The following is a 27,500-nucleotide window of genomic DNA, read 5'->3' as shown; positions in this document are numbered from 1 at the left end:
GAGAGAGAGAGAGAGAGAGAGAGAGAGGGGTCATCGGGCCGATACAGGCATGCAACAAGATGTAACTAATTCAATTTACATTCCATTTGCATTTAATTAGAGCTACGTCGCCCGTTGCACTGGCACTGGCAATACGGTGTAGACGATGGCGTCGGGTTGCGTGCTTCTCAACACTTTATTCGAAATGCCGGTGATAAACTTGTGCTTTTCCGCTTGTTCGATGCCAGCGGTGCGATAGCTGACGATGTCTTACAAGCATGTGACAAAAGCGTTTTATACGTCGAGCTTAGCCAAGGTGGCTACGAAGGGGGACACAAGATTAACCGAGGTTGTTTTGGGGGAGATCTTTTGACTTTTAAGAGTTGTTGATATTTTATTGTAATTCCTAAAGAAGTCGCTAGATTCTACAGAGTTTCCTCTGACTTCCACCACAATATCTCTCTCCTTTCATAGCACAAATCGCACATTCTGTGATAGTCGAAGCAGAACCCTTGCGCATGGTAACAACATGTGAGTGTGCAAACCACCATGAGTTATAAATGTCACTTATAAATTGATCCTGTTAAGTGTTGCCTTCAGGCAAGTAAAAAAGGGCAAGGCTGTAAAGCTTACAATAAAAAGACCGTCTGCCGAGAAGTTTTACTTCCTGGGCTCTGATTCGCAGTAGAAGATGGGCTGTACTCTTCTCGCTTGAATTGCTCTATCTGCGACAATTAGTTTCTTCAATTCTCTTCTGTATCTTCGGATGCTACGTCGGCAGCCTTACTACCGACCCCCTCAATGCCTTGAAGTGATGAAATTAAAGTGGAAGCGACGACTTCTGCTGCGTACAACAACAAAAAAAATGCTCAAGCCCCATCTGGTGACCTTGCATGCTGCTACTCTGCCTGTGCATTTCCTGCCACACAACCGCTGACAGTGCAGTTGTCGATTTGGTCGATTGACAATGGCACCGCACCGGCACCGGGAACCGCGTCGTTTAAATTCACAATGCCTTTTAGCATTCAATTGCTGACGAACGAACATGCTGATAGAGCATGCGAGCAACCACACGCTGGATATTACAAATTTGCTCTGCCATTCCTGGCGGCCCTGACTACACCACGGTGATCACGTTCAACCGGGCGAACGTGTCATCCGACAGGGCCGGATACAGCTTACCGTCGATAAGGATTTCGCCGTTTTAAAAGTATCCCAAAAACGGAATTTTAAAGAAAAACGAATCAATCCCAAAATACGTGACAGGTTTCATAAGCCACCATTATCATTCAACGGCGGCGGCAATGTGGACGAATATGGGGAAGGAAGTGCCAACGAATTGCCACGGATCACCAACATCCACTTCTGACGCTCATTAACTCAATGCCTTGCCAGTGCTCGTACACAGAGAGGTTGATTGATTGCTGCCCGGGCCCCCGGGGCAATTGTTTGCCCTCGGTGCGACAGTTTCGCCGGATTAGGTGCCAATGAAACGTGGATCACAAAATGTGTCCAAATGTGACGGTGACCGTGCGGTACCGGCAGATCCCCTGAATGGGGTGCCAGCCTGCCAACAGTCCACCACTCATTAGCCGATTGTACTTTATTTTTATCGCACTGCTCGGCCGCTACTGCTACTGCTGATCGATTTACATTTATTCTGTGTCCGCCCCCGACACAGCCCCGTCAGCTGTAAGACTCACTTGGCAAGATCGCAGTGCGAATGGTGAGCATGAAGCATCGCACGCATCTCATGATGTTGCTGGATATGACAGACTGTCCCCTCCCGGACATCGTACACGAAACAAACGAAACCAAACCGAAGCCCCGGTTTAAACTAGACCTACCGATAGAGTGCATTGTACTTCCGTAGTCGCACACTCGCTTCCTCCGGATCATCATCCGAGGCGATGTTCGGTGTCGAGTATGCTGAAGTGAGAGGCATCTTGCCAGGCACGGCAGTGAGGCCAATGTTGTCTTTGAGAAACAAAGGATCACTGTGCCACAGCTCAGTTCACTGTGTTGTTGTTGCTTTGTATTGGGCCGAGACTCTGCGTTAGTGCGCATACAAAACGTTGCTTCCGGAACGCTTGATGATCACATCGGCGAGATCGTTCTCACAACAGGCACACTAGAATCCCGGATCCGGGTTAGCACGAGATTGTTCCGGCAAACAATAAACAAGACGACGCACCACATAAACATTCACACAACATACGCGCACAAGCTCTCCTCAGTCTCTGGCAGCAGCCGCAACAACAACAACAGCAGCAGGAGAGATAAGGAGGATGCGCACACACCGCGCACACGATGAGAAATGTCACTTTTACCTCTTGTTGATCGTGTTTTCTCTACCAAGCCGTGCTTTCTCTCGCTCTTTCTCTCTAGCTCCCTGTTTGTCTGTGTAGCTTCACCGTCGAAGGCCGTCAGAATGATGAATGCCCGAGCACGGGCGGCAACAAGCGCGAAACCGGGTCCACTTTCATCAACAACAAGCACCGAAAGTGTGAACCACATGAAAGCATCTCGATCTCGATCGATCGATCGTTACTGCCGCAGCAGCTGCTGTTGCTGCTGCTGCTACTGCGGTTAAATGGTCGCACCGAGGGTCGTGCGTAAATAGCCGGGTGCCTGGGTGCCCGAGCGGTTTCGTCAGCCAAAGATATGCAATGGAAAGGCGCGGCGCCGCACCATAACACGGTCGGGGGGGGCTGATAAACTAAGCCGCAATGAGTCGCGCACTAACGCAATAACGTAACTAGATAAAACTAAACGCATGTACAACAGACAGCGGCACCGTGAGGCCGTGGTTGCCGGTGGTTACACGTTTTCGATTTATGCTGGTATCGCTGCTACCCCCGTCTGCTGGCTCATTGTCGATGAGACAGAGAGAAGGTCACATGCGCTAGCACATCGACTGACGCCGGGCGGCACTAAATTGGTTCTGATATGTGTGTGCCACTCAGACTTGTTTAGCACGAGCACGCAAGGCACCACGTCACCGGGGAAAACATCTGGGAACTTCGACGGGAGGGGGCCACGGTGGCGCTCCGTAATAATGTCTCAATTCATCAGCATCAGCCCCCGTTTTTTAACACACAACGAGATGCCTGTACAAGGCGCACCATTCACTGTACACTCGCTCACTGATCACGAATGTTGCTTCAAGTAGCGCGCGGAGGAGTGCAACGGCCATCGGGGGCAACCTGCTCCAGCCGAGACCGAACCGCTGCCGCTAGTGAGAACCGTTCAAAGGCAACGCCAGTTGATAACTGAACCCGGGGTCCGGTCCGTCGTCATCAATTCAATTCCTGCCGCGACGCGCGAGTCGAGCGAACGCGATCTTCTCGTCAAGAAGTTCGATTGCGAAGTGTTCAGTCAACCTGCTACTAGGCTGCGGTTGTATGCTCCACACCCCGGGTCGAACCCGAGCTCATATGGGCCCGGATTCCCTATAGTTTCGATAAGGATTATCTTATCACACGGCCAGCCAACCAGCTGCGTTCGGCATTATCACCGCAAGAGGGGCCGGTGTGGGGTCCCAAATGTGGTTCTGGTTCATCTGCTGTGGAAAGGCAGGGTGTCGGTTTTGTCAACCTTTTCCCAAGTTCAGGGGTACGGCGGAATTCGACCGGCTGCGTTCGGTAAAGCGGGTCAACTTAAAGTGTAATGGAAACCACAGCTCTAAACGGTGATAAGCCGGAGTTTAACCCGCACGAGGGATAGGCCTTAAAAAAACTCACAAATCATCCTTCACGGGCCCTTTTTTTGCAACATCATTCAACCCGTCAGTTCCCAGTCAGTTTGCGCACTAAAAAAGGGTGGGGAGAAGGTCACGACGGGTGGAAGTGTTTTATTTCCATTTAGCACCGTGATATCGACCCGATAAGACTAATGCTGAAAATGGTCACGTTCGATTTACGACTTGAACAAAACAACGTCGAAGACGATGATCGGCCAATATTCACAATCTTAACCCCTTTCAGATAGATCACTGGTGGAGGAAACTCGTGACTTCCTTCGTATGCGCTACGGTCTTGTGATCTTCTCTTCGAACAGCGATTATCACGGAATGGTGGTAAACTCGTAGGCAAAGTCTTGTGATCGGTGTCGTATTTCCACCATGTTCCACAGCTGGACGATACAGTTAAGATCCATCGCTCTGATTTGAGTTCCCTCACTTGCCGCAACCGGCAACAACCAGTGGAAAGCAGTTTCTATTATCAAATACTGTGGTTTCCTGTTGCGACGAAGAGATAACAGGCCTGCCAGTTAACTCAATTTTTAAGTCTTTCTTCCGGACCAGCTGTCACTTGGCACACACCTGGCAGACCAAATTGCCAAAATTTGGGTTAGCTGATAAGCAAACGTCTAACTGTCTTCCTATAAATCGGGCACGACGATCCCTTAACGAGACACGTGTAGATGGCTATGTCTGGAGATAAACGGGGTTTTTTTTTCGCGCAGGAACTGAACAGGCGCACGAAAGCAATATGTTGGTGTAATTTCGAAATCTCGGTAACGTTGAGGGCTATTTTGCAATTATATTATGAGATGAGTAATGCTCTGGTAAAGCTTGTATCTGTGGGGTAGACATTTTGACCAACAACTAATCAAAACGATGTATGACTCACTTTGGCACACCAGCGATCGTGCTGATAAGTCTACTATCACTCTCTACCCCTAAACAAAGAACGTTACTCATGCCGGTTGACTCATAGAGAAATGGTTTTTTGGCTTTGACCCCGCAATAGGCAAATGGATTTTACTTACTTTGGGTCGCTTTTCGAGGTCGAGTGACTAGGGCTGCGTGAGAGAACGTTCAGGTGAGTCGACCCTTCCGGTAACCCGGTGCTCTCCAAACTCGTAAGGGGCTCTATCGTGGACGATATAGGCAATGCCCTCGTACCCAGCCCAACACTGTTGGCGGATCTGCACGGGAAGAAACGAGGAAGAAGAAATCATTAGTAATGGTACTAGTGGTAGAGGCAACGGCATAGCTTCAATTAAAATTGTAAAACTGCTACAGTGTTACTAAAGCAGAGCAAGCGAAACAAAAAGGACATTACAATGCGTGGAATGATTGACATAACATGTTTTGCGTGCCACATCAACGAGTATAACCCTTACATCCCGCATGACATTGAACTAGACATGGTTTTGATGCATAAATTCGTGCTATTTGAATAGCAAACAGCCTAGGCTTCCACCTGGGACATATCTTCGAGCTACAGTGTATTCTACCGGTACTACCGCATGATTACACTCGCCCGAATGCCCTTTGGCCATGCTAATCGGATTTACTGTCCTGATGCACGTGTCAGCTAAAGGAAAAAAGTAGAACACGCATCATGGCCACCAAACTAGCGTCATAGCTAAGGCACGCTAAGTTTGATGACTCCCGGGGTGTGCCGACGAGGCGAATATGAGTTGCACGTGTTTTTCGTGTGCTGGTTCATTAATCTTCGCAAACACGAAGCAATACATATTTTGGAAGTAGTTTTACGTCATGTAGATGGCATATGTGACGGCATATTGTGCGTTAAGGATGAAAGAACAATAAGGATTCCTGACGACGACATGTAATTAACTATTCCAGTAATTGTGAAAGTACGTCAGGATATCCAACTTTGCCTCAGGGACACGGAATAGTATCGCGAAAACCATCGAAACGTGTTGATCGGCACAATTTTCTTTGTGAACCTCTATCGTCTGTTGTACCTGGACTTTCGGAGCATGATACGCCGCGCCTTGTGCAACCGTTTGGCGGCCGGTGACGACGAGGAGGCCGACGACGTGGAAGATACCTCGGAGGATCCGAGGAGCTTGCTGCTACGGCGCACCATCGTCGAGCCCGTACCAGTGCCGTGGTTCATGCTGGCGATACCTTGCACGAAGCACAGCATGATCCTGTCATTCGGTTCACAATCGCACTAACGGCACCGGCACCGGCACAGAGAACAGGTGATACGGAATCGCAAAAACGGGACGAGTCGTAACACTTCACTCGCATCTCAAAGCCCTCAGCAACTCGGGGCCTCTCTTTCGTCGGGTTTTATATGGTTCGTAGCACACGACGGACCACCATTCATAAAGCACTGCTGCTGACCGGTAAATATGCTGAAGTAGCGTTGAATCGTTGCGCTGTCGCACTCAAAGGCACTCTATTCGGGGTCTGTAAGCACTGCACTGAACTCGTTTGGTTAACTCGCGCGTCCTGAGTAGCATGTTCAACCATGGCATGGCATACCAGCGAGCATATCGAGCTGGGTAGTAGCACGATCGATCATTCCAAAGCCGGCGTACTACCGAGACGGGGAACTACCTTGATTACTACTTGAAGTCACTCCATTCCATTCTCTGCTCAACTCCCTTTCTCTGTGGTGTCGTGGAAAAATGACAGAAAAGTATGAGAAAACGAGAAACCAACCCGTTCGTTCTAACGTGCTCATGACATAACGCTACCAAATGGTCGCCATGTAATCGTCGATCTAACACATAGTTTCCCCTGCCTTGGGGAGTGATGACAAGCATGACACTGCCTTGTCAGGTCAGCTATATCTACTACTTGTTGATGTTTCGCATTCTATACAACCTTTCCGGAACTAGGACCTGTTGGCCAAATGACCACCGCTCATCCCGCAGTACTAGAACATTCCTTTCTTGTTTCCTTTATTTCCGAAACATACTTCGGTGACGACGCCCAGAATATGCGGCAGGTTGTATGGATTATAACTTATGAATCAGTTTTGTTGAATAATTCACTTGAGTTCGAGGGGTTATGTAGTGGAGTTCGGTCGTTTGTTCGTATCCTTTCGGACTTCCTTTTCGTCAATGTATCGGTGAAGCACACTCTGTACGAGTAGGCGACCTGTCTGGCTGGTAATGCTGATGGTGCACTAATAATTCATAACCGAGCGCAGCAAGCAGTCCATAGTCCAATCTGTCAATTCTACCGATAGCTCGTCCACGTCACACACTCGTCATTATTCTTTGTGGTACAGCGTGTCATGTCAAGTGTCGAGCAAACAACTGTACAGGCACCATTGTGGCACCACCATTTGCATAGTTGTAGGTGGATGTGTTTGTTGTTTATTGCCCACGAGGACGAGTGCGGATCACAGATGCTCAAATGGACAGATGTGGGAGGCGCGATAAGCGCAATCAAATTCCACTATTTGTTAGCCTCCCACCGAGCCAGGTGGCCAAGGTACCGTCGCACTACCGTTGTGGTGATGGTGGTTGACGTCGGTTGTAAACATACCGCGCGGCCACGTATCAAACTGCGGTCTCCGCAATCGCATTCTATTACCATCCCGTGGATTGTTTCTCTCGTCCTCCCCGAAGGAGGCCTGGCAGAGGAACTAGAGTCGGGAACACGGGGGAACAAATTTCCGCTTCTTATCACATGGCGATGCTCGGAGGGCATTCTGATAAGGCCACCAGGCAACCCACTAGGTGTGCAGCAAGGCAAGCGTGGCCACTCGAGTGGATGACACAATTGCTGCTGCTGCTGCTGCAGCTGCACAGAACAGCCATTGACACCACGGGGACCTCATAAACCGCGATGATGCGCGTTCCGGAGATGTTTGTTAAGACAAGGCGAAACCAATTAGGGCGCACTCAATGCCGACCACGCGACACATGCAGCAGACAGACAGACAGACGTTGGTGATAGTCTGGTGATGCTCGGAGGTCGGAGCTACTTTGATGCAAAACAATCCAATTTGGCCCATTTTTTTTTCAAGTAGAGATTGTACGCACAAAAAAAAAAACGGTTAGCTGCACACGCCGATTGCCTGCCTCGTGCCGGAGTTAATACCAGCACGAACTGTCAACAACAACAACCACCCATACCACCACCAGGGGTTGGGCTCGAATGTCGGTCGGAAATCTACACCAGAGCACCATGCAGCAGACGAGCGAGTAGAGATTAAACTAGCATTAAGCCCCAGACCGACCGACCGGGCCGGGCCGAGCCTGGCAAGTGTTCTAACGACGATGGGACCAAAGGTTGGACGAGGCTTTAAATGGCGGCCACCACAGTGATACCCCGCCTTTGGCGATAACCTCTTCCAACCGTTTGCGAACCGTTTTTCCTGCTCCTGTCGGAGTGGCGACTTCTAGGCGTCTAGCGATGAGATGTCGATGACCGGAAGCCGATTGGCATCATTTTACCCTGTGTCCTCCCCGTGTGCCGGGCTGGGGGAATCGTGTTTTGCAAACATTTTGTACGATAAGCGCCCATCATGCCGACCAGGGAAGGGATTGTTTCCGTCGATGATGTCGTATCGACAAGAAATCGCACAACTATATTGTTTTTCCTCAGCAAGAATTGAAAAAGTAAAAAAATACACACATCGGTTCGTAGCCATGTTTGCACGCCCCGTTTTCCCCCTTTTTTTTAGAATAGGGATGGAGGGGGGTCGCTACGATAAACAACATAATCTAGATCGAACCACACCACCGGTAACGCCGGAATGATGGCATACGTGGTAGACAGACTGTGTGGGTTGTTGTTAGCATTTCATAACTCCCGATATCGGAGCAGAGTAGTCTGGTTCGATAGTGATCGCATTGACAGCTGCCAACACGTCACGCATCGCTCAACCACCCTAGCCGCCCCTACAATCGATCGATCGAGCGCGGTTCGCTTTCTGGTTGATTAGATTGAGTTTTCACTAGTTCTCCGTTTGGTTTCGCATTATATCACACACGCGGCACACACAGCGCCAACTTTTCACGTAACCCACACGCCGCTTATCCAGCCGTCTATCTCGTGAAGGCCACCCTTTCGGAGGGGGAGGGAGATTTGTTTTGCTGACGATGCTTATCACTTGCATTCCCACCACGCTAAGCCGGCGTGATGGTTAATATGCATATAAAGGCCCGGGAAAAGCTGCATGCACCAGTGCGGATCGAGCGGAACTCTGGCCACTTCGTTCTCACATCACAATTTTTCGCACTTCAACGGCGCCATACACAGCGAGCACACTCTCTCCCCAGTGGGGTTTATTTTGGATTTGAATTCCTTGCGCAAGCACTTTTCACTCGAGGAAAACCTCAATCGCCTCCCCCGGGTTTTCAAAAAACCACACCAGGCAGCGTAGAGCGCACACGCGTATCCTTCGACAACCGACGACATTTGACGAGCGGAACAAAACAAACTGACAACACCGTGAGCAGCGGCGGCAGCTCAAGGAAAGTTGCTGACCCTCGGCCAGCCTAGAGCGCCTAGAGATCCCACACCTTACCGGTGGGCTGGATGGTACGACAATGGCACGACGAGCATCGCACCCGATCCGACGACCTAGCATACTGACGGTCTGGTGTGCTGGCCGGCTGGTTGTCTGGCGCTAGCTGGCATGCTGCTCGGTGTGTGTTTGTTGGTGGTGGTGGTGGTGGTAGTGTGCTAGTAGTGTGCTGCTAGTAGCACGTTTGTGTGGCGCCACATTCGTATTCGCCACGCGAGACCAGCACCAGTGAGACAACCAGCTGGTATAGCATCTCCCCCACCAACCCCCACCCGGCACCTGGATGGCACTAGAGTTCACGATCCACCCTGTCGCCCCGTGCTCCTTCGCTCTCATTATCTTCCATTTTCTCACCATCATTTGCTTTGTCGCAAACAGTATCACCAGCAGCCCTGTGGTGTCTGTGTCTTTCATTTACGCACATTTGAATCTCTCCGTACGCTCGCCTCAGACTCATACTTCATTGGTGCGTTGTACTTTCAAGGAAGAAAGGTTCATAAAACGTTTGAAGTAAAAAGCAAATATGACATACAGCATACGCGTCCATTTATGATGTCATCAAATGGCCGGTGGCGCGATTAATTTGTGTGAAAGCAAACCCCCGTTCCTTTTTTTTTTTTTGAACGAATCACCACTTGGGCGGCAGAAAAACGACCAAAGCGAGAGATAGAGAGGGAGCGGAAGAGCGACATGATGAGATTGTGAACACACGGGCCGCGATGAAATTCGCGCACAGCAACAAAAAAAAAAGAGGTTTGAACCATGGCAGAACAAGAACAGCGAGAGGAACGCAAGACGAAACCAATAAAAAAGAAAAGAAATTGGAAAAAAACCTCATTAAATGACGCCAGAGATACGAATGCGAACCGGGGAGTAAAAAGATGAAGTCACCGTCGTCACGGACCAGCGGCCGGTGGTCGCTGCCCCGTTTTCCGAACCGTTCGTTGGACGACCAGCAGCCCCTTTCTCACATGCCAGAGACAGGTGGCCTCTGTGTATGAGTGTATGTTGAATTGTCCGTAAAAAAACAGTAATACCATACCCGAGGCCAGACCGGGATGCATGAGGCCACACCGCGAACCGTAATTTGGAGCAACTGGTCAAACAGTGTCACGACCGGCGTACATCGATGACGGGGGGGAAGGATGGGGTGGGGTTTTTGGCGAGCTTATGCGCTGACGTTCTGCTGAGTGCCCGGGGTACCGGTTTGGTTTAATGCGTGAAAAACCGGATATTCGGTCGATTGGACGAGCGAGCGCAGACACAATCGTGCCGGCCGGCTGCCAACTTTTCCCCAATCGACGTCCATCGACGACCATTTGGGGAGAGAGCATTGAAACAACATATGCCTTCAGTTAAGTTCTATTAAAATGCAACTAAAGCCAGCGTTGCGAAACAAAGAATCATCCAAGAAAAAGAATCTCCTAAATTGAACAAGAATGCGCTCAAAATACTGCTACTAGTACGGAAGGAATTTGTCGTTTCACCCTATTTTAACGTTGCAATTAACGACAAACCGAAACAGGAACTTCTGAAGAGTAAAGCTGCGAAAAATCTCCCAACCATGAAAGGTGACACCCGGATCATTAACACCTGGGACTCCTGAATTTTTTTTTTAGTTGGTATCTTACGGACGGGTGGGACTCCTGAATCATATCGGTCAAATTACGTCACTTGAACCACGATTCGATTGTGTTTGATAGCACGAAAATGAGTATTCGGAGATAGAGCAATTCGTAGAATTGAAAAGGATAAGCCCAATCTTAACTATTCAAAGACTTAACTCAAGCATCGAACTGCAAACGTAGATGGCTCTGACGTTAGCGCCTTTGACGTAACCGAACGGATCGAAACTGGCTATCAGCTGTTCAAACTGAGCGAAGGCAGGGGTCTAGCGAGAGCTCGTGATTACCAGCAATTGATACCGTGTATCGGGGTCATAAAATTTGGGGGGAAAACTGTTGAACTAATCTAGAGACCACATGCGAAGCTTATCTAGCATCAGTCGGAAAACGGTGAAACTGGTTCCGAACGTGGAATAGCTTAAAAAAATCACCGAGTAGAAATATTTATAGAGGGATTAACACAATTACAACAAGAAGTTTTACTGTAAGTGCGTCAAAGTCATAACTCATGCTGCAAAATTTCCAGTTGGGCAAACATGTTGGATGAGCAACTGTAGTTTCGCACTATACACCGGCACATACCCGGGGACTATGTGGATCGATTCGAACAAATACGAAGCCACAAACATGTAAAATGAGAGCCAGCAGGTACGGCGCTAAGCTATCGACATTAACCAGGAAGAAAACACGCCGAGGGGGGGCACTGAAAGGAAATGCTTGGTAGTTAGTTTTGGCGTGAACCATCATACCATTACACCTGCTACAACAGCGCTTCTGCTTCTGGTTCCAGCATTTTTTTCGCACTTTAGTCGATTTAGTGGATGATTTCGCGCGGGAAGTGGAAAACGGCAGGTAGGCTAATGGCGGTAAGAGACGGGGTGGTTCACTCACAACAGAACACCGGCCCAGGAGCGCGCGAGCAGGAACTGGCGGTATTGCCCACTTGGATTATGGGCGATGGTCCGTGTCGTCTCTATCGAACATCGGCCGTACGTCCACCTGACCGTACTCCGCTCGCCGTGTGCGGCGTGGCGTGGTATGGCGTTGTTTTTCTATTTTTATGCAAAACTCACAAATATTTTTACGCGGCACCAGCGATGAAGTGGCAAGAATCGAATCGGGTGCGCCCGCGTTTGTTTTCCTTCCTAACATTCTGCATCCCCCGTTGCGTTGGCTTTCTGCGTAAACAGATTGTTTTCCTGTTTTCCACCTTGATTCATCGGGATTTTGCTGAACTAAGTAAACACGTCAGGTGACTCTTGGGCTTGGGGATTGGGTAGCTGTGGTGTTGCTCTCGCATTCCCAAGGTTGAGTTTTGGGGTAAATAAAACACTTTTCTCGCTACTTACGCGCTACGGCAGTACCACGGCAGTAACGCTAAAGCCTGGGAGGGGAATCAAATTCGAGCTCCCAAACTCCCCGAAGTAGCAATGGGAACACGGGACCCATAAGGATTGGATGTTGTTAAGTGTAAGGGCACCTTGACGGGGTGCTTGGAGATTGAAAAGGACGAAACACGAGCAAGTTTCAAACGGGCTGCACAAATAGAGGAAGCAGAGAGTTCAAGGTGGCTCCAGCACAGCGAAAGGTTACCACCAAAATCAATCGCTGAATACGAACATCAAGAGGTTCGGTTGGTTGGATAGCCTTGACCTGAATTGGGCAGCAGCCTGTGTAGCACCTATGGCTCGGTGGGCGGTGGTGGTGGACGTACTTTTGATTATTCAGTCATACTTTATATGCTGGGACTAAAGCTCCATCGCTCCATTGAATCGAAGTATCTCTACTAGTAGCAAAACCGTTTGAAATGTGAGGTCATCGGGATCGGGCATTGCATTGTACAGCCGGTTCATTACCATTTTTCAATCCAGAAACCAAACGAGGAAAAGGTTAATGATGTGAAAGATGGATGCAAGATGGGGATGGAGCGCAATTACGGAACCGCATCGCTCGTTGACATTGACATGTTTGAGTTGAACTGTGTTTGCATACTACAGCACTCGTTTTATGAAAAAACAAATAACTGATAACTAATGGTCAGATGACGTTGATAGATAATCATTATATCCTTTGTGATTTTATGGTGTTTCCTTTTTTGATCAGAAAAAATAGATTTAAGAAAAAGTTTAAAAATCATGCCTACATTCAATACAATAGAATTCTAAATTATTTCTTTAAAGGAATCAAATCATGCATTGCATATTAAAGTAACTATCATTGTTCAGGGACTAGTATGTAATCTCGAAAGCATAAAGCAGTGCCTTGAGTCTACATAGAAAGGTGCAAAAATCTAATATAGTGCAATGGTAATGGTATGTAAGATACAGCATTTCAGCTGATTACAAATCCTTTGAATCTCGTGAAGAATATTCCATAAAAGTCTTTGTTCCATTTTCCTTCTGAACGCAACACAGCGGGGTTGTCAAACTTGCTGGAAAGTGATTATCGGCCCACTACTAATCTAGATCATGCTCGCTCCCTGCACACAGTTACAGAAAGCAATAAAAGCCGTGACCGGCAGGAGCGCGAAAAGCAATTTAATTCTGATCCGACACCCCAGACCCGCGGCCTGTAAAGGTCGACACAGGCGCGAGATAATGTCTTGATCCGTCTAGAAGTGACACAGCAGCACGGCAAAAGGTCAGGTTGGCCACCGGTTTGAGATTCGCGGCCGGATGGAAACAATGCCACACTTAAGCGACTTGTCAAGGCAAAAGTGGGCGTCGCGAGTTCCAGAGAAGCGACCTCCACCGTTTTTGTTTCCTACCCAGCGCCCAGCGATAACACTGCACGCCAGGCGTAACACGAACGAGTGACAACTAGCTTAAAGTGAACTAATCATCATAGGACGCGGCTACAGTGGACTGAGTGGCAGTGTCCAGTGATATCGACCAGCTTATGCAATGAGCGTTGCAACACTAGTTGCACAAGTGGTGCTTCGAAAGGGGGGGATTGCATATCCTTTACTGGAGCAATATGTCATGGACACATACGGATTCGGAACACGTCCTTCCTTGACCGGTTCCGTTCGGGTTCGAACACAAAAAAAAACGAAGGCAAAGACTTAAGGTGTCACACTTACTTGGGTTGCCCGGAACCACCACCAGCAGCAGTAGTAGCACCGTTGGCCATTGTCGTCAAGACGCCGGGTGTTGCCTTCTTGCCCTTCTTCCCCGTCGGATCGTAACTCGTCGAGTCGGAGTGCACTCGCCGATGGCGTCCAGCACCTTGCACGCGCAACTCCTGTGCCCGAATGTCGGCGTCCAGGTCCTCGTTGAAGATGTCTCCGGTGCTGTGCCGTTTGGCCGGTAACTGCTCCGGAAGGAACGCGTCCAAAACGGGCCGCTTGGGTGTTCGCGTTAACGTAGCGGCATCTTCGTCCAGCTCGTGGACCACATCACTATCGCTCGTACAGGACCGCTCGGTCGCCTTGTGCCGGGTACGCTTCAGAAGGTAGTTAAGGCTCTGGCGGAACGAGTTACCACGTTTGAACGGTGGCACTGGGGGCACCAGGATGGTCGACGTGGGTACCACCAGCAGCACGGTCGGTGATTCAGCTCCGGAACTACCGCCCGTTAGCGTCTCATCGGTCATGCCACCACGGGTGCCACGCAGGATAACGATCTCTTCCGTGTCACCGTGTCGGTCTTCTTCGGAGTCCTGCTCCAGCACACCGCCGCCACCACCATTCGGTGTCGCGGCTTTCGACTTTGACGAACCCTTACCGATGCGCAGCCGTCGGGCAAAGTGCGTCAAGAATTTGGAGCTTTTCTTGGGTCCCTCGTAGTAGGAGGATGGATCACTCTGTATCGAGACCATCGCGTATCGTCGAGACACACGTGTACGCACAAAAGGTGAATTCAGTTCACTACACTACACGAAAGTACGATTTAGGCATTCTTAAATCACGGATCACGCGGCGTCAATCACTTAGTCCACGCTCTCGCTCTCTCTCTGAGTCGGCCACGATCGCTGGATCACTGGTACTAACGGCAGACGGGAAGAAACTGAATGAGAAAACTGGAATGGCAAACAGGCATGGTGCCTCCGGTGCTTCGTGATCGCTTCTAGCTCTCCCTGGAAGCCAATTCACGCACCATCTAACGTGACATCGTGCGGGGAGTCCCTGCGCAAACTCACTCCTTCGCTTGATTCGTAATAGAAATCACCGCCCCTTGTTTCACGAAAATTCCAGTACCTCATCAAACGAGACGGAGTGTTGCGGCCGGTTTGTTGCGCAAAAATTGTGCGAAACGAAACTTTTCTGTCAACCCAACACCCGGGCCGCGATACGCAGCACACAAACCGTCAGCTGATCGCACCACACCATCCATATACTAACTAATACCAGCTCGATCTTACCATCGAACCAACACCAACCGAGCAAGGCGTCCGGAAAGGGGGAGGGCCTGGGTGGGGATGGCACCATGCCAACGGAGTGGGTGGCTTGGGGGTGACGGTGGTGGTGGATCGGTCATTTGCTTGTTTTAATCGTTACGATAACTCTCCTCCCTTCTTATCTTTTCCACCCTTTGCTCGTGCACCCTTGCACGCCGCTGCTGCTGCTGCTGTGTGCGGACGCGAACGCACACGTAGCTTGCACACTAAATGGGTAAACCGGATGCCGTATGTCCGGTTAACCGGTAGATCCCGGGGGTTGACATATCCACCTCGAGGCGAAACATTTAATGAATCCCGACACACACCGAGACACCGAGGCAGGGTGGCAATAATGCAATACATCAAATGATTGACAGTCTTGCAGCGATGGCGGTGGCCATCATTGGAAAATCCTGGCACGAAGGGTGGGCTTTCGCGCGTTGGGAAAATTTTCGCCGTCACAGCTGTAGGTCATCGTCGTAACTGTCTAGACGGAGGCGGGTGGTAGCTCGCTGTTTCCACTTTTTTATTTAATCCAAGAAGATTTATGACCAGAGCAATTCGAAGCAATCGTTTTTATCTTTTAAAATGAGCTTAATTACTCATTTACCAGCAAGAGGTGGTGGTGTAAGAACCTTTATACACACTCTGGGGTTGTTTTTATGAGGTGCCTGACTGACGTTTTGATTTGCCACTCTCGGTTTAATTATCGTCACCACTCGATTGCTAAGTCCACTCTAGAACGCACGTGCTGTGACTAATTTCTTCTGCTGACTGGCAATGCTTCCATAAGTCTTGTTGTTGCTCATTAAAGGACTAAAATGTATGGTCCATTTTGCGTATAAATGTCTTTTATTTGGGTCAATACAAATGATCCGAAAAAAAAATTCCAATCCATTATTTTTTGTTAATTTAAACAAATATTTTGTTACTTAAATTCTGCACAGCACATCCAAATTACTCTCTTTTATTCTCGTTTAATGCGACATCCTTTTAGCCAGATAGACTCCTAAGCCCAGGATTGCAAAGGGATCTGCATACTATTATTTTGAAAGCAGTGCCGCCTCCAAGAAGGCTCCGCTGGCCGTTTGCGATGAAACGCAAAGTGTGCGCTTCTCATCATCAACCCACCACCACCCGGTGACTGCTGTGATGTGTCTCAGCGCTAGATTCATTTGAATCGGATCACAAAACAAAGCAATCGGTTCGTCGCATCGCGGCTTTCTTTGTCTTCGAAACTTGCTCCCGGATTTGATAAGCCAGAATGGAACGTTACTATGGCAACAGACTCGCTTGCTAGCAGCCAAAATTGGACACCAAATTCTCGCCGTTTTAGCTCTTCCCGGGATCATCATGCTGTCCATGGATTTAAAATAACTTTTCACGCAGCATCCCCGCGGACTCTCTGGATGACCTCTGGACGCGTGGGGCCCGGCTCGCGCTAGAGGTGAACGATCATGAAAGACGACGCGAAATGAACGCGAAAAAATTGGCACAACGTGCCCCCTCGTGCACGCTCTCTTTCGCTCCTTTCCATCGCAGTGGCTATCGGTCGGTCGGCACGTTTAATCATCTGCTTCCGTTTGGAACCATTTCGCGTTCACTACTTTCTCCACCAACACCACCATTCCACTGGCCAGCATGCCAGCGAACCAGTGGGCGGGAACACGGGAAGGGGGTTGGGGTTGTGGCTCCTTCATCTCCGAGTCTAATCCACCCCCCTCCCGCCCTTCCTTTTTGAGTCAGCATCTCTCGCTCTCTTATTGATAATGCTGCTGCGCTGAGCTGTGGAGAGTGCGATATTTATGTCGTGTGCCTTATGCTGGGCCATCGTCGCACGCACTGCTAAAAATACCCCAGCACCATTTTAATGCTTCTCTTCTTGATGACCCGAAAATAGGACACATTTTGCGTTTGCATTTGCTGCTTGGAACTGAGGTGATTGCAAAATGAACAGCCAGAGGCCAGAGGCCATTAAGGCGAATATGCCAGTTCATGTGCGACGCCACCTCTCGGCTCAACGGCTCTAGTGGCCTCCAGGCGCAAGCATTGCGTCAAATGTAGATCACCTAACAAGCACTCTCTTTACACGGACGACGGAGCGTGGAGCCTGTTTTACTGATCCATCCGCTAGCACACACGATTCGTGATCTCGTCAAAAACTACCCCACCAAATCCGCGATCACTGAACTGAGGCCTACCTCTCGCTACGTCACTCCGTCAAGCCACACAGCACACGCGGCCCGTCCCAACGTTACGGGCGTTTTGCTTCACGACAACCGGAACAACATTGCCAATTTTTCCTTTCGACTCTTTCACTTCAGTGCAGATCACTGCTTGCGCTGTCAACGCGTCTGCACCGCCTCCTTGGCTCGTTTATGCCGCCGCGGCCGAGGCGATCGTCATACAGCGAATGGTTGGCAACGACTGTCACACGGAGACGGCGACGACGGCGAGTTGCTCGCGACAGCAGCAGTTGGCGCTAGGTAAACATCGACGCGTACCCCAATTGCAACCCCAACCGCCTCTCTCTCTCCCCGGTTTCCTTTCGGTGGCCACTGTGGCTGGCCGTGCACGTACACGCAACACATGCACGTATTGGTAGCACGTTGCTCCACGCTGCTAAACCCTTTCATGCAAATACATCTCACGGCGGGATGCATCCAACCCCAGACAGAAGCCCCATACCGTAAGCCCTTTTCCCGATCGATGTGGACCTTCTCCACTTGCGTTTGGCTGCTGTGTGTCCATCTTTAATGGGATTAGAATCCATTTTCCCTGAGCTCAAAACACGCTCAAGGGTTATGCTGTGTGTGCTGGCCCCAAACCGAAGGGGGGCCCACTCGGTGTCACTTATACAATGGAGCAGTGGCGATGCGTAGCATAAAGATGCCGGCGTACTAGCAGCGATCTCACGTCTGGTGTATGTGCTGGTGCTCCACCAGAGACGCGCACGTTCGAATGCGAATGTTGGAGGTGTGTTGGTACGCCCCAAAACGAACCCCCTCGCTTCGGCTTGGTGGTGATGGTGGTGTGCAGCGTCAGCCAACAAGTGGGGAGGCTGTTGAGCAAGATAAGATATTGTTGGTTTAAGCCGCCAATTATTGGCACCACCAGCTCAAGCGAGGCGACGCGACAATGCATTATGCACCTACGATCGCTAGTTCCCCCGGTGGTTATGCTCATTCGGACATCCATTCCCCATATGGCACTGGAACCGAGTGGAGCGCAACATTCGCGGCAATTCGTACCAAGCTCATGGTTCATGGTTTTTAGTGGATCCGAGCCCTCGAAGTCGATTTCGCCAACGGGAGATCATCCACAGAGCGTTCGTAATGTATGTCAAATGCGCCAAAAATAAAAGCTACATGGCAATCGATCGAACCAGCGCGCGCAGCCGCATCGGACTCGCGGGGAGTGAGAGCAGGGAGGGTGGTTATGCGGCCAGACAGACCGATGACGAATGATCCACAGGTGTGCCCCACGTCAAGATAACAAAAATTACCGGGTTGTAGTGGCCTGGCCTGGCTGAACACCTGTTCGCGTGGCCACGGGGAGAACGGGTCCCTTATCAGATACACTAGGTTGACGACGTTTATTTTCCTCGCTGAATCTTCAATTCGGCAAATGTCATAGAAGGCCCCGGACGCCCGGACCATGAAATCAGCGCAAAATCAGGTGTTCAATGTTGAGCAATGTTGATTAGGAGTTTATAGGTTGACGTAGATAAGCGACCACGTCATAAAGCTCTCCGGCATTTCAGCTGGACCATATGGCCCAGGTGGCTGTGCTAGGCAGACACGGTTAGTCTGCTAGACGAAATGTGCAGATGGACGCATGCTATGACCAGTTTCTTCTATCTCTATCAGTAGAGTTCATTTGGTATCACATTTTTCTTTTGGAAAAATATCTGAATTGTGATCTCTTTTTCTAACAGAAACATATTCCTGCGTTATTAAAGTTGAATGCAGCGATAAGGTACAATAGGTACGACATGACTTCGAAATAGTTATCGGTACTGTTGCATCATAGCATTATAGCACCATAGCATAACTATGGAAGTCACCATTCCTCGCTGAAGATCATAGCAACGTGAGCAAATATAAGGCGCTGCACAACCTTGCGCCAGATAACATTACTTCTCAGCAAAAAACTGTGCCAGTGCATACTACAACAGGTACTGCAAGCTTACATACATCTCAATGACAGTTACAAAACGTTGGAGCAAAAAGATATTCCAAATCTACGTACTTTTAAAAGGTGATAGACTTCAAAGAGGAGTGCCAAACATCAACCAAAACAGTATACCACTAGCAACACCATTCACCCGAAATGGAGCGCTGGAATGATGATTCCCTTTTATCATTAGTACACCTCCGTTTGCCTATTTATTTAGTATCCCTATTTTTAGTGCAATGCTGACAGGTGAATGGTGCAGTACGGCTGCTTAGCCACGCAGCCACGCTGTTATGAATACGAATGGAGAGATTTGTATGGCAAATGGAAATATAAACATTTTCATGCAACAACCAACAACCAACAAAGGGAAGCCACACATCAGAGCTGATCGAGTTCGAGTGAACCTATTCTACGCGACGCTCTACGCCACCAGGAGCCACGGCAGGGGACCCAGCACTACATGCACTGCTGCTGCTGCTGCTGCTGCTGTCTTTAAGCTACAAGTGTCTGGTGTATCGCCTTAATACCCTTGCCTAGTCTAGCGCCAACAACAAACACCAGAAAAGGAGTGAGAGAAAGGTAAGGTAAGGCACCTTCCCGATAAGCAGCATGGGACGCACAGGGCGCCAGGCACTTACCCTTCAATGTCCAGACGAGCACATTCGGCCGCCACTATGCCGCCCTTGGCGTGAAAAGTTTTCGCCAAACCCTTGCGGGGCGACCTGTGAAGGCACGACGAGAGAGAGAGAAAGAGAGAGAGAGAGAAAGAGGCCAAGAGCGAAACAAGACGAGTCAGTGAAGTCCTTTGCCGGAAACAGCACATCAGCCAGCGTCAACGCCTGGCCCCCACTACTATTGTATATGATACATCCCCCACGGGTTGGGTGCTGTATGTCCTAGGTCAGATGGGCGTTTGGAAGTTGGTGTGAGGTGAGGAAGTGTGTGGATGGAAGAAGTTTGGCGATTTCTATCTGAGATGATGCCCTGGGCCCCGGAGTTTCTACTCTTGCGAATTTAGAATTCAAATTTGAAACAGCGGCAAACAAGAAAGCGTCTCCGCTGTACGTCATTCGACACGGTACAGCTACCGAGCTATGGCTGCTTGATGGCTTCTGTTGCTACTGCGGAACACCTGAGTAGGCTGTGCCAGGAGTCAACCAGTCTGACGTGGTGCCAATGATAAGCGAAAAACACAATTTTAGAAAAGACCTGCCAAAGGTTGCGACACCCCCTGGCAAGCTGACGGAACGGTGGGTGCGGAAAGAGGTGGATGAAAAATCAATGAAATGCCGGGCTCCAATTATGTAATAAAATATGTTTTATGTTATCCCCTCCTGGTGGCCGTGAACCGTAGAGTGTAACCAACGCAACGCCTCCAGAGAAACGAATGGATGTCGAAGTGATATTGTTGTGTATGATGATGATGGATGGATCAACCACGATCCACATTACCGTTGTTTCCCACTTTATCCCCCACAAAAAAAAAACACCTACCCCTTCAAATCGGCCAGGCTACGGTTTTTGCGGAGCATTTTCTTTTGGGGAGCAGTAAGCTCACACACAGACACACTAACACGCACAAACACAGACACGCACGGGGACACGAAACACGACCGAAGGATCACCACCACCGTCGACCGGGCTGCTGCCGGTAGCCACCGCCGTTCATGAATGTCCTGCGGCGGGCGTGTGGCTCCAGCGATGAGACGAAGTCCTCGACCACGACCAACACGGGTCCAATTCCGATCATTTTGGCATTTGTCGCTCGCGCACGCAACACCGAACCTTTTTGGGGGGAGGAATCACTTGGCAGCTGTTGGCCACATCCTTTTTTTCGTTACTTTTTTGGAGGATCCAAGGACGCCATGTCACAGAGATGGTTGCCAGGTTTTCACGGATTGTCACGGTGTTACGGCACAAAGAAGTCCGGTAGTGGGAACCGTGTAACGCGCACTGCCACTGGAACTGCTGGCTGCGCCCGTCCTAACACGCCTTCACGAAAAATCAGGTGGAAGACGACTGTGTCCCGTGTGGGAGTGAGAAATTGCGTCTGGTGGTGCGGGTATCCTTCCGCCTCGCGCAAGGTGGGCTGGTTATGGGGTTGGCCTCGCATAAAGCTCGCTCTCTCGCTGGTTTCTCTCGCTCTCTCGGAAGGATAAGCGCGATGACGGCGGTGAAACTCAACAATCCGCCGGCAACAAGGAAGGCGCGTGTGTCGGGATCGGTGGTTGTGTCGCAGAATCCTTTCTGTCGGCCAGCGAATCAACGAGGAAGGGTTAGTTACGGGGAAATGGTACGTGTTTTCACGAGAATGTTTGCAGTTTTTTCTTGCATTTTCCTCTTCTTTAATTATGAGTATTTTCTGTATCTGCTACCAGTTCAGGTTGGAGCATAATTGCCACACTAATACACGGGCCAAGTGATGTAATCACGCAATGCGCTCGCTCTCTCGCTCGCGTGGATTTTTATGTTTTCCTTTGACAGCTGCGCGTTTATGTTGGTATCGGGCGAAGTAAACAATCGTTTAATTTTCCAACACCAAGGGTGGGTGGAGGGGGGGACTCGTTTTCCACCATTGCACTGCAACCAATCCTCACGGAAACCGTGCGCTTCTTGTTTGGTAACACTCCAGAAGCACAGGTGGCTTTGATGTTTTCGATTTTCCCACCAAGAGCAATCGCCGTTACCCCGTTGGTTGCGATTGGAAAAGCGGCGTTTACTCGGATCACAGGGGCCTTGAATGGGCAGGATTTTTCCAGCCAGGCGTCATCGTTATTCATTGATCAACATGTCTCCACTTTTTTTCCCTTTTGCTATGCTACGTCACTACTTTCTTTAAGTCCGAGCTTTCTGCATGTCCACATTCAGCGTCAAAACACATTTGTAGGTTATCGCAGGTTCTATTGGCGTAGCCTTTGATGCACCGCACTTTACTCAATGTTTCACTAGAAAAGCATCCTTATTCTGAGTCTTCTGCAACGTGTACACTCCACAGTAAAACATTTTGCACATCTTGGAAAGGTGGCCAAATTTGGCGTCTTTATCCCGGTCACACCATTTCGCCAGACCGGATTCACAATACACGGAGGCAATTCTTGTGGGGGAAAAACCGCGATTACCGCGAGAGAGTCTCTCGCGCTTTCTTTCTCTCTCTCTCGTGCTCTTTGCAAAACGATGCGATGGCCGTGAATGTTTGAAAATTATGCTGCGATGCTGGGGAATCTTGCTTATGCGGTTATGTGGGCCTTCATTTATTATGCAACGGTTGATGGGGTAGGCCTATGTTCGATTGCAGAGTTAACAAGACAATTTCATGTTGCACAATAACTCGCAAAATAGCTCTGCTCAACATAACGAAGCACTGACCATGGAAGATTAATTTCGCAAAACATATCCAAAAACAAACGAACACCCAATTATGTCTAAAGTATTTTGATTTATTGAACGGTTTTACGGTAAAATTTCACTACTTCTTAACAACTCGAGTGCATTTGTCATATCGATCACCACTTCGTGTCCATTCCGGGGCCTTCCAGCCACCAGACGCTACGTGCTAGAACGGTAGAATCATTAGAGGAAGCATAGGCATAGTTCCGTAATACACGGGGCGTAGTAAAAACGTAGAAAAATATAAACAGAAGTCCACTCTTCTTGCTCGCGCTTCTACAGCTGCACTGTGATGTGACTAGGAACATCGACGATCGATCGAACGGGGAGCAACGGCTGCACCAGCCAACCGCATTACTGGATCCCCAGGAAGCTGCTGCACCATTGTGCGTGCCGTGGATCGCCGACTGTACGGCGCAGTTCCTCGGCCTGTAGTGCCCGCAGTAGTGGCCCATCATCGGCGTCCGCATCGAGGCGCGTCATTTTCGACAGTGGCTGTTGAAATGTTGGGCTAGCCTGTGGCTCATTCGTAGCCTTCACCAGCCAAGCCGGCGCTAGGCGTAGCTTCTCGATCAGAAACTTCACCATAGACCTCCGATGGTTGACCAGTGCCTGCGAGGGACTGTGCAGAGCGCTCAGCTCTTCGCACATTCGCAAATCGTAGGCCGCAGCGTTGGCGCAAAAGAGGAACGTTTGCACGTGCAGCTGATTCAGCTGATCAAGGTCTTTGGTAGCGAGTGCAGGTAACAGGTAGCAGAGCAGATTACGCACCGACAATGAGAAATCTTGCGCATAGGGCACACCCGTGCCCGTGAGCGATTCGATGAGACTGCAGAGGGCACCATACTTGCGGCGCCTTCGACCAATCACCATAGCACCCTCGTCAGCCTCATCGGCACCACTGTCGACGTCCCCTTCTTCATCATCATCTGCATCGTAGTAGCACTGTTCGAACATCCGTTCCAGCACGAACTGCCGATGGTTGTAGCAGCTGTAATCGTGAATGTGCTTCCGGATGAATTTCTCCGTTTTGTACACCTCATACCGGAGCAGCTGCGGGTCCTTCATCAGCACCCACTGCCGGTGGCTCCAGGCGTGATAGTTCGTGGTGCTCTTGTCCGCACACTTCTCGCACAGGCTAATCTCGAACGACCAGTCGATCGCGTCGCAACCTACAATGATAGTTACGAAATCATATTAGAAACAAATGATCAAAGGAGCCTTGGCGGTCTGTTTGATGGTCGAGACCGAGCCAAGGGGGTGTTAATTTTCTCGCGCATTGTCACTCACTTTGAAACAGGTACAACCATCGTCGGTATGCGAACGCTTCATTTGACTTGGGCTTCTTGCTTAGCACTAGGGTGGAGAAGTGGAACTCTTTGGAGATATCGAGCCGATTCTTGGCAAACAGTTGTCGACGCAGGTTCCAGAATGTGGCCACATCCGGATTGATCAGTATGGCACAGTTGAGATACTTGATGATAGCAAGGGCTCCACTGGTACTGCCACTACCGCTGCCACTACTACTGTTGCCGTGGAGTGAGCTTCCGGCTCCGTTACCAGCGCTCCCACCACCCATCGATAGCTTTCCCTTGTCGGTGGCACTCCAACAACCGGAACCACACCCGGTGGGCAGCGTGTTCGAGAGCAGCCACTCGTTGCGGTATCGCAGAATCAAGCGATGGGCGTAGGTGTAAATGAACGGAACGCACCACGATTGCAGTCCCAGATTGTGCTCTACGTGGATTACGGGCGACTTGTTTTGGTTCAAAGGCATGGGTATGATTTCGAAGCCAACCCTGCAAAATTAAACGAAAACGAGAGTTATTGTCACAGGCACAGGTTGCGATTGGGTTGTTTATCCCACAGGAACGCAGGCAGGCCGCGCCTTCGCGCCATGGCACCAGCTTAATCAAAATAAATTGCCCGCCACCAATTATGCGGAATTACGTTCAATCAAACGACAACTATGCGTGGTCCGAACGGCGTGATGCGCGATCTCCATCGTCCGTTCGCTGATGCTGCTGCTGCTGCTGCTGCTGCACGATCACGATAGTCTTGATTCTCAAGGCCAAATCGGGAAGTGCGATCGAACGACGGTTGAAAAACGTTGAAAAGGGAGCTCAGAAAGAAGTGCGCGAGATCGCACAAGGACTTCGTAGGCTGCTGCATCGCGTGCACTGCCTTTCTCCTCTGCTTCAACGCTCCACATCGGACCAACAGCGTTCCTCTTTCAGCTTCCGTTCAATCGTAGTTTAAATTCATTTGACCTCCCCGTTCAGATCAATGCCACTTGCTGTCTGATGATTGATGCCTGGTGTCGGTGCAAACAGCCGATGATCTACTTTCGACGATCACGTACCCGAAAGACACGATCACGCCACGGCTATTGGGCTATTCGGAGGCACAAAGATCTAGCGTGTCTAGACTACTTACAGCTCAGGATCGCGTACGAACACGGCATCGATCTCGTTGATAATCTTCTCGCAGAATGCAGCATCTTCCTCGTCCTGTCCCATCCTGTCTGGCTGCCTGGATAAGCGATCGATTGGTTATTCCGTGCTTAGCACCTTGGTTCTTGTCCTTGTCCTTCGGTGGTCTGGGTTTCTTTCTTCTCGCTGATCTGCTAAGGAGCGGTCGTCGTCGTGCGTGATGTCTCCCGTGCTGCTGCTGCTGCTGCTGCTGCTGCCATGAATTCAAGTCACAACAATGAACCTTGCGCGAGGAATTCGGTTCTCTTTATATACACGCACGATCGAGCGCGGCCGCAATCGCTTCTTCTCGTCGCTCGGCTGTTGGAAGGAAGGAAAACAACGGCGGGCGCGAGATTCATCTGAGAAACCCGTGGATCGCCAACAGCAACCCCCAATCACCGTGATGTGATGACAGCGAGCGAGACTGAAAGGGAACAGTCTTGTTATGCTTTTGCTCTCTTTCTGCCTCACTAACTCTCGTACATCGATTGTTACTTCGTCGATTGTTTTAAAATTCTCATGGAATTACAAATTTTTAAAGACGAAATGTAGGCAAAATTATCGTCAATCGCAGAAAGTATTTGTACGTAAAATGAAGAACCAGAATTTAATGGAAAATAGCTGATTTGTTGGAGTGCTGCCACACGAACAGTCAGCCCAGCTGCTCTTGCGTAACACGAACAGAACGTCACAACAAACTGATCGAACGTCAAACCGACCAAAGACTCGCGAGTGCGAAATTGCGAAATAATCTAGATTTTTGCGAATCAAATTATCTTATTGATCCTTCTTCACGTACGCTTAGTGCGTCCTTGTGAATCGCGTGTTCTATGGCCTCCAGAATAGTGGCCACGGCCACGGTGCGTGCCGTAAAGAATCGAAAGCTGTTGCCCGCTCGTGCGGCTCTCTCGCTGGTAAGCTAGTTGGTTATTGATCGTGGGGAGGTTTGAATCGTCGAACAGAATAATTTACTCTTGTCCTCTTTTCTGCAGACACCCGCAGCCGTGAACAGGATAAAGCAACTTTTGGATGGCAAAAGCGAATACGTAGGTTCATGATGGAATATCATTTCAACGGAAACACACGATAGGAAAGTGAAAGTAAACCCATTTTTATCCAACAGATCGGCCTGAAGGTGGGAGTGCGGCAACGGGGATGCAACGGACTATCCTACACGCTAGACTATGCTTCTGTGAAAGGTGTGCAGAATTGGAGAGAGGTCGGGAAATGTTTTCTATGCTGGTTATATAAACGTTTTGTTCCTTTTTTTTCAGACAAAATGGACGAGGAGGTTGTTCAGGATGGGGTCAAGGTTTTAATAGACAAGAAGGCTCAACTGTCGCTATTAGGTTGTGGCCACCAGGATAACATATTTGTCACCGAACAGTAAATAACCTTCATCATTTAATGTTTCGTTGCAGGAACGGAGATGGACTTTGTGCAGACTGACTTATCCGCGGAGTTCGTGTTTAACAACCCGAACATCAAGGGCACGTGTGGGTGCGGTGAATCGTTCAGCATATAATCGATGTGAGCCCACGGCTCGAAACTATCCCCTTGTTGAATGCCTCGTTTAGAAAAGCTAAAAGCAGGATTCCACCAGCGGGAATCACGAGGCTTACGATCCTTCGTATAAGTTAGGATGTCGCTTTAGGTTGTTTTTATGCTAGTGTGAGCTTCACAAACTGTACATACACAAATCTTAGTGCAAAATAGTAGCTGTTTGTTGTAATAAATTCCTCTTTCGATAGCTAGACCCATTCTTTTATTTCCGCTGGAGCGGATCTTGCGCGAAAAACGTGTCGCGAAGTCGCGGTCAAACGGGGAAAAACGCAAGTCCGTGACGGAAGTTTGTTTTGGTTTTTCGCGAGCTGTCAGTTCTTCTATTGTGCCATGTTGTACCAAGTGGTACCAAGTGGTACCATGTTGTAACGCGTAAACGCACCGACATTCTCGCTCTCTTTCTCTCGCACGGAATCGCGAAAAACAACGATTAATCATCATCTCTCGCGGTGGAGTTCCGATGTGGAAAAGGGCTTTTCACAGCCGCACGGAAAACTTCCCCAGTTTCTCTCCTCGTTGGTGGTAGACCATCCGGAATCGCGGATTGCTTGTGTCGTGAAATATGGTGTAGTAGTCGATCGCAGTGACCGATGCCGTGGTCCGTCTGGTTTGAGAATAAATGAGATGTAAGTACATCGAGTAACCGGGGCGTTTTGGGT

The 27,500-nt window shown here is 49.6% G+C and overlaps 4 protein-coding genes across 8 annotated transcripts in view; 2 read left to right on the top strand and 2 right to left on the bottom strand.

Moving 5' to 3' along the window:
* The window catches only part of LOC126571990 (uncharacterized), a 26,950-nt gene extending 4,541 nt beyond the window's left edge, over nucleotides 1-22,409 (bottom strand). Inside the window, exons 1-4 of one of the 4 annotated variants that reach the window (XM_050230956.1) lie at nucleotides 22,248-22,409; nucleotides 20,912-21,436; nucleotides 13,941-14,844; nucleotides 4,753-4,911 (exon numbers count right to left, since the gene is read on the bottom strand). In XM_050230956.1, coding sequence (XP_050086913.1) covers nucleotides 4,753-4,911; nucleotides 13,941-14,677 — 896 coding nt within the window. In that variant the 5' untranslated portion in view covers nucleotides 14,678-14,844; nucleotides 20,912-21,436; nucleotides 22,248-22,409. Of the gene's footprint in view, nucleotides 1-4,752; nucleotides 4,912-13,940; nucleotides 14,845-15,056; nucleotides 15,464-17,439; nucleotides 17,673-20,911; nucleotides 21,532-22,247 lie in introns of those variants that run through there. The other 3 variants (XM_050230954.1, XM_050230953.1, XM_050230955.1) reach the window with 3 other exon arrangements.
* Nucleotides 22,410-22,833: 424 nt separating this feature from the next.
* On the bottom strand, nucleotides 22,834-25,669 carry LOC126571996 (protein prenyltransferase alpha subunit repeat-containing protein 1). Its single transcript, XM_050230965.1, has 3 exons — nucleotides 25,241-25,669; nucleotides 24,095-24,603; nucleotides 22,834-23,976 (listed from the first exon to the last, which is right to left on the bottom strand). Exons 1-3 carry the CDS (start codon nucleotides 25,321-25,323, stop codon nucleotides 23,159-23,161), a joined length of 1,410 nt encoding a protein of 469 aa, XP_050086922.1. The 5' UTR covers nucleotides 25,324-25,669; the 3' UTR covers nucleotides 22,834-23,158.
* Nucleotides 25,670-25,975: 306 nt separating this feature from the next.
* Nucleotides 25,976-27,034, top strand: LOC126572010 (iron-sulfur cluster assembly 1 homolog, mitochondrial). The gene is made up of 5 exons (XM_050230987.1): nucleotides 25,976-26,192; nucleotides 26,271-26,324; nucleotides 26,402-26,477; nucleotides 26,553-26,627; nucleotides 26,700-27,034. The coding sequence occupies exons 1-5, from the start codon at nucleotides 26,109-26,111 to the stop codon at nucleotides 26,801-26,803; spliced, it is 393 nt and encodes a 130-aa protein (XP_050086944.1). The 5' UTR covers nucleotides 25,976-26,108; the 3' UTR covers nucleotides 26,804-27,034.
* Nucleotides 27,035-27,255: 221 nt separating this feature from the next.
* Nucleotides 27,256-27,500, top strand: part of LOC126571989 (ras GTPase-activating protein 1) — a 6,685-nt gene continuing 6,440 nt past the window's right edge. For both annotated transcript variants that reach the window (XM_050230951.1, XM_050230952.1), the window contains exon 1: nucleotides 27,256-27,467. The gene's annotated coding sequence lies outside the window, so the exon portion shown is untranslated. The remainder of the gene's footprint in view (nucleotides 27,468-27,500) is intronic.

Source organism: Anopheles aquasalis, chromosome 2 (genome assembly GCF_943734665.1).
Source record: "Anopheles aquasalis chromosome 2, idAnoAquaMG_Q_19, whole genome shotgun sequence".
NCBI classification, from domain to species: domain Eukaryota; kingdom Metazoa; phylum Arthropoda; class Insecta; order Diptera; family Culicidae; genus Anopheles; species Anopheles aquasalis.
This window is presented reverse-complemented; position numbering and strand designations above follow the sequence as displayed.

Excerpts from the sequence above, each read along its gene's own strand:
- LOC126571996 (XM_050230965.1), bottom strand. The coding sequence starts at position 25,323 with ATGGGACAGGACGAGGAAGATGCTGCATTCTGCGAGAAGATTATCAAC. Across the intron at positions 24,604-25,240 it reads TTCGTACGCGATCCTGAGCT|GGTTGGCTTCGAAATCATAC; the intron begins GTAAGTAGTCTA and ends TTAATTTTGCAG. Across the intron at positions 23,977-24,094 it reads ATGGTTGTACCTGTTTCAAA|GTTGCGACGCGATCGACTGG; the intron begins GTGAGTGACAAT and ends CTATCATTGTAG.
- LOC126572010 (XM_050230987.1), top strand. The coding sequence starts at position 26,109 with ATGGCCTCCAGAATAGTGGCCACGGCCACGGTGCGTGCCGTAAAGAAT. Across the intron at positions 26,193-26,270 it reads CTCGTGCGGCTCTCTCGCTG|ACACCCGCAGCCGTGAACAG; the intron begins GTAAGCTAGTTG and ends TCTTTTCTGCAG. Across the intron at positions 26,478-26,552 it reads AGACTATGCTTCTGTGAAAG|ACAAAATGGACGAGGAGGTT; the intron begins GTGTGCAGAATT and ends CTTTTTTTTCAG.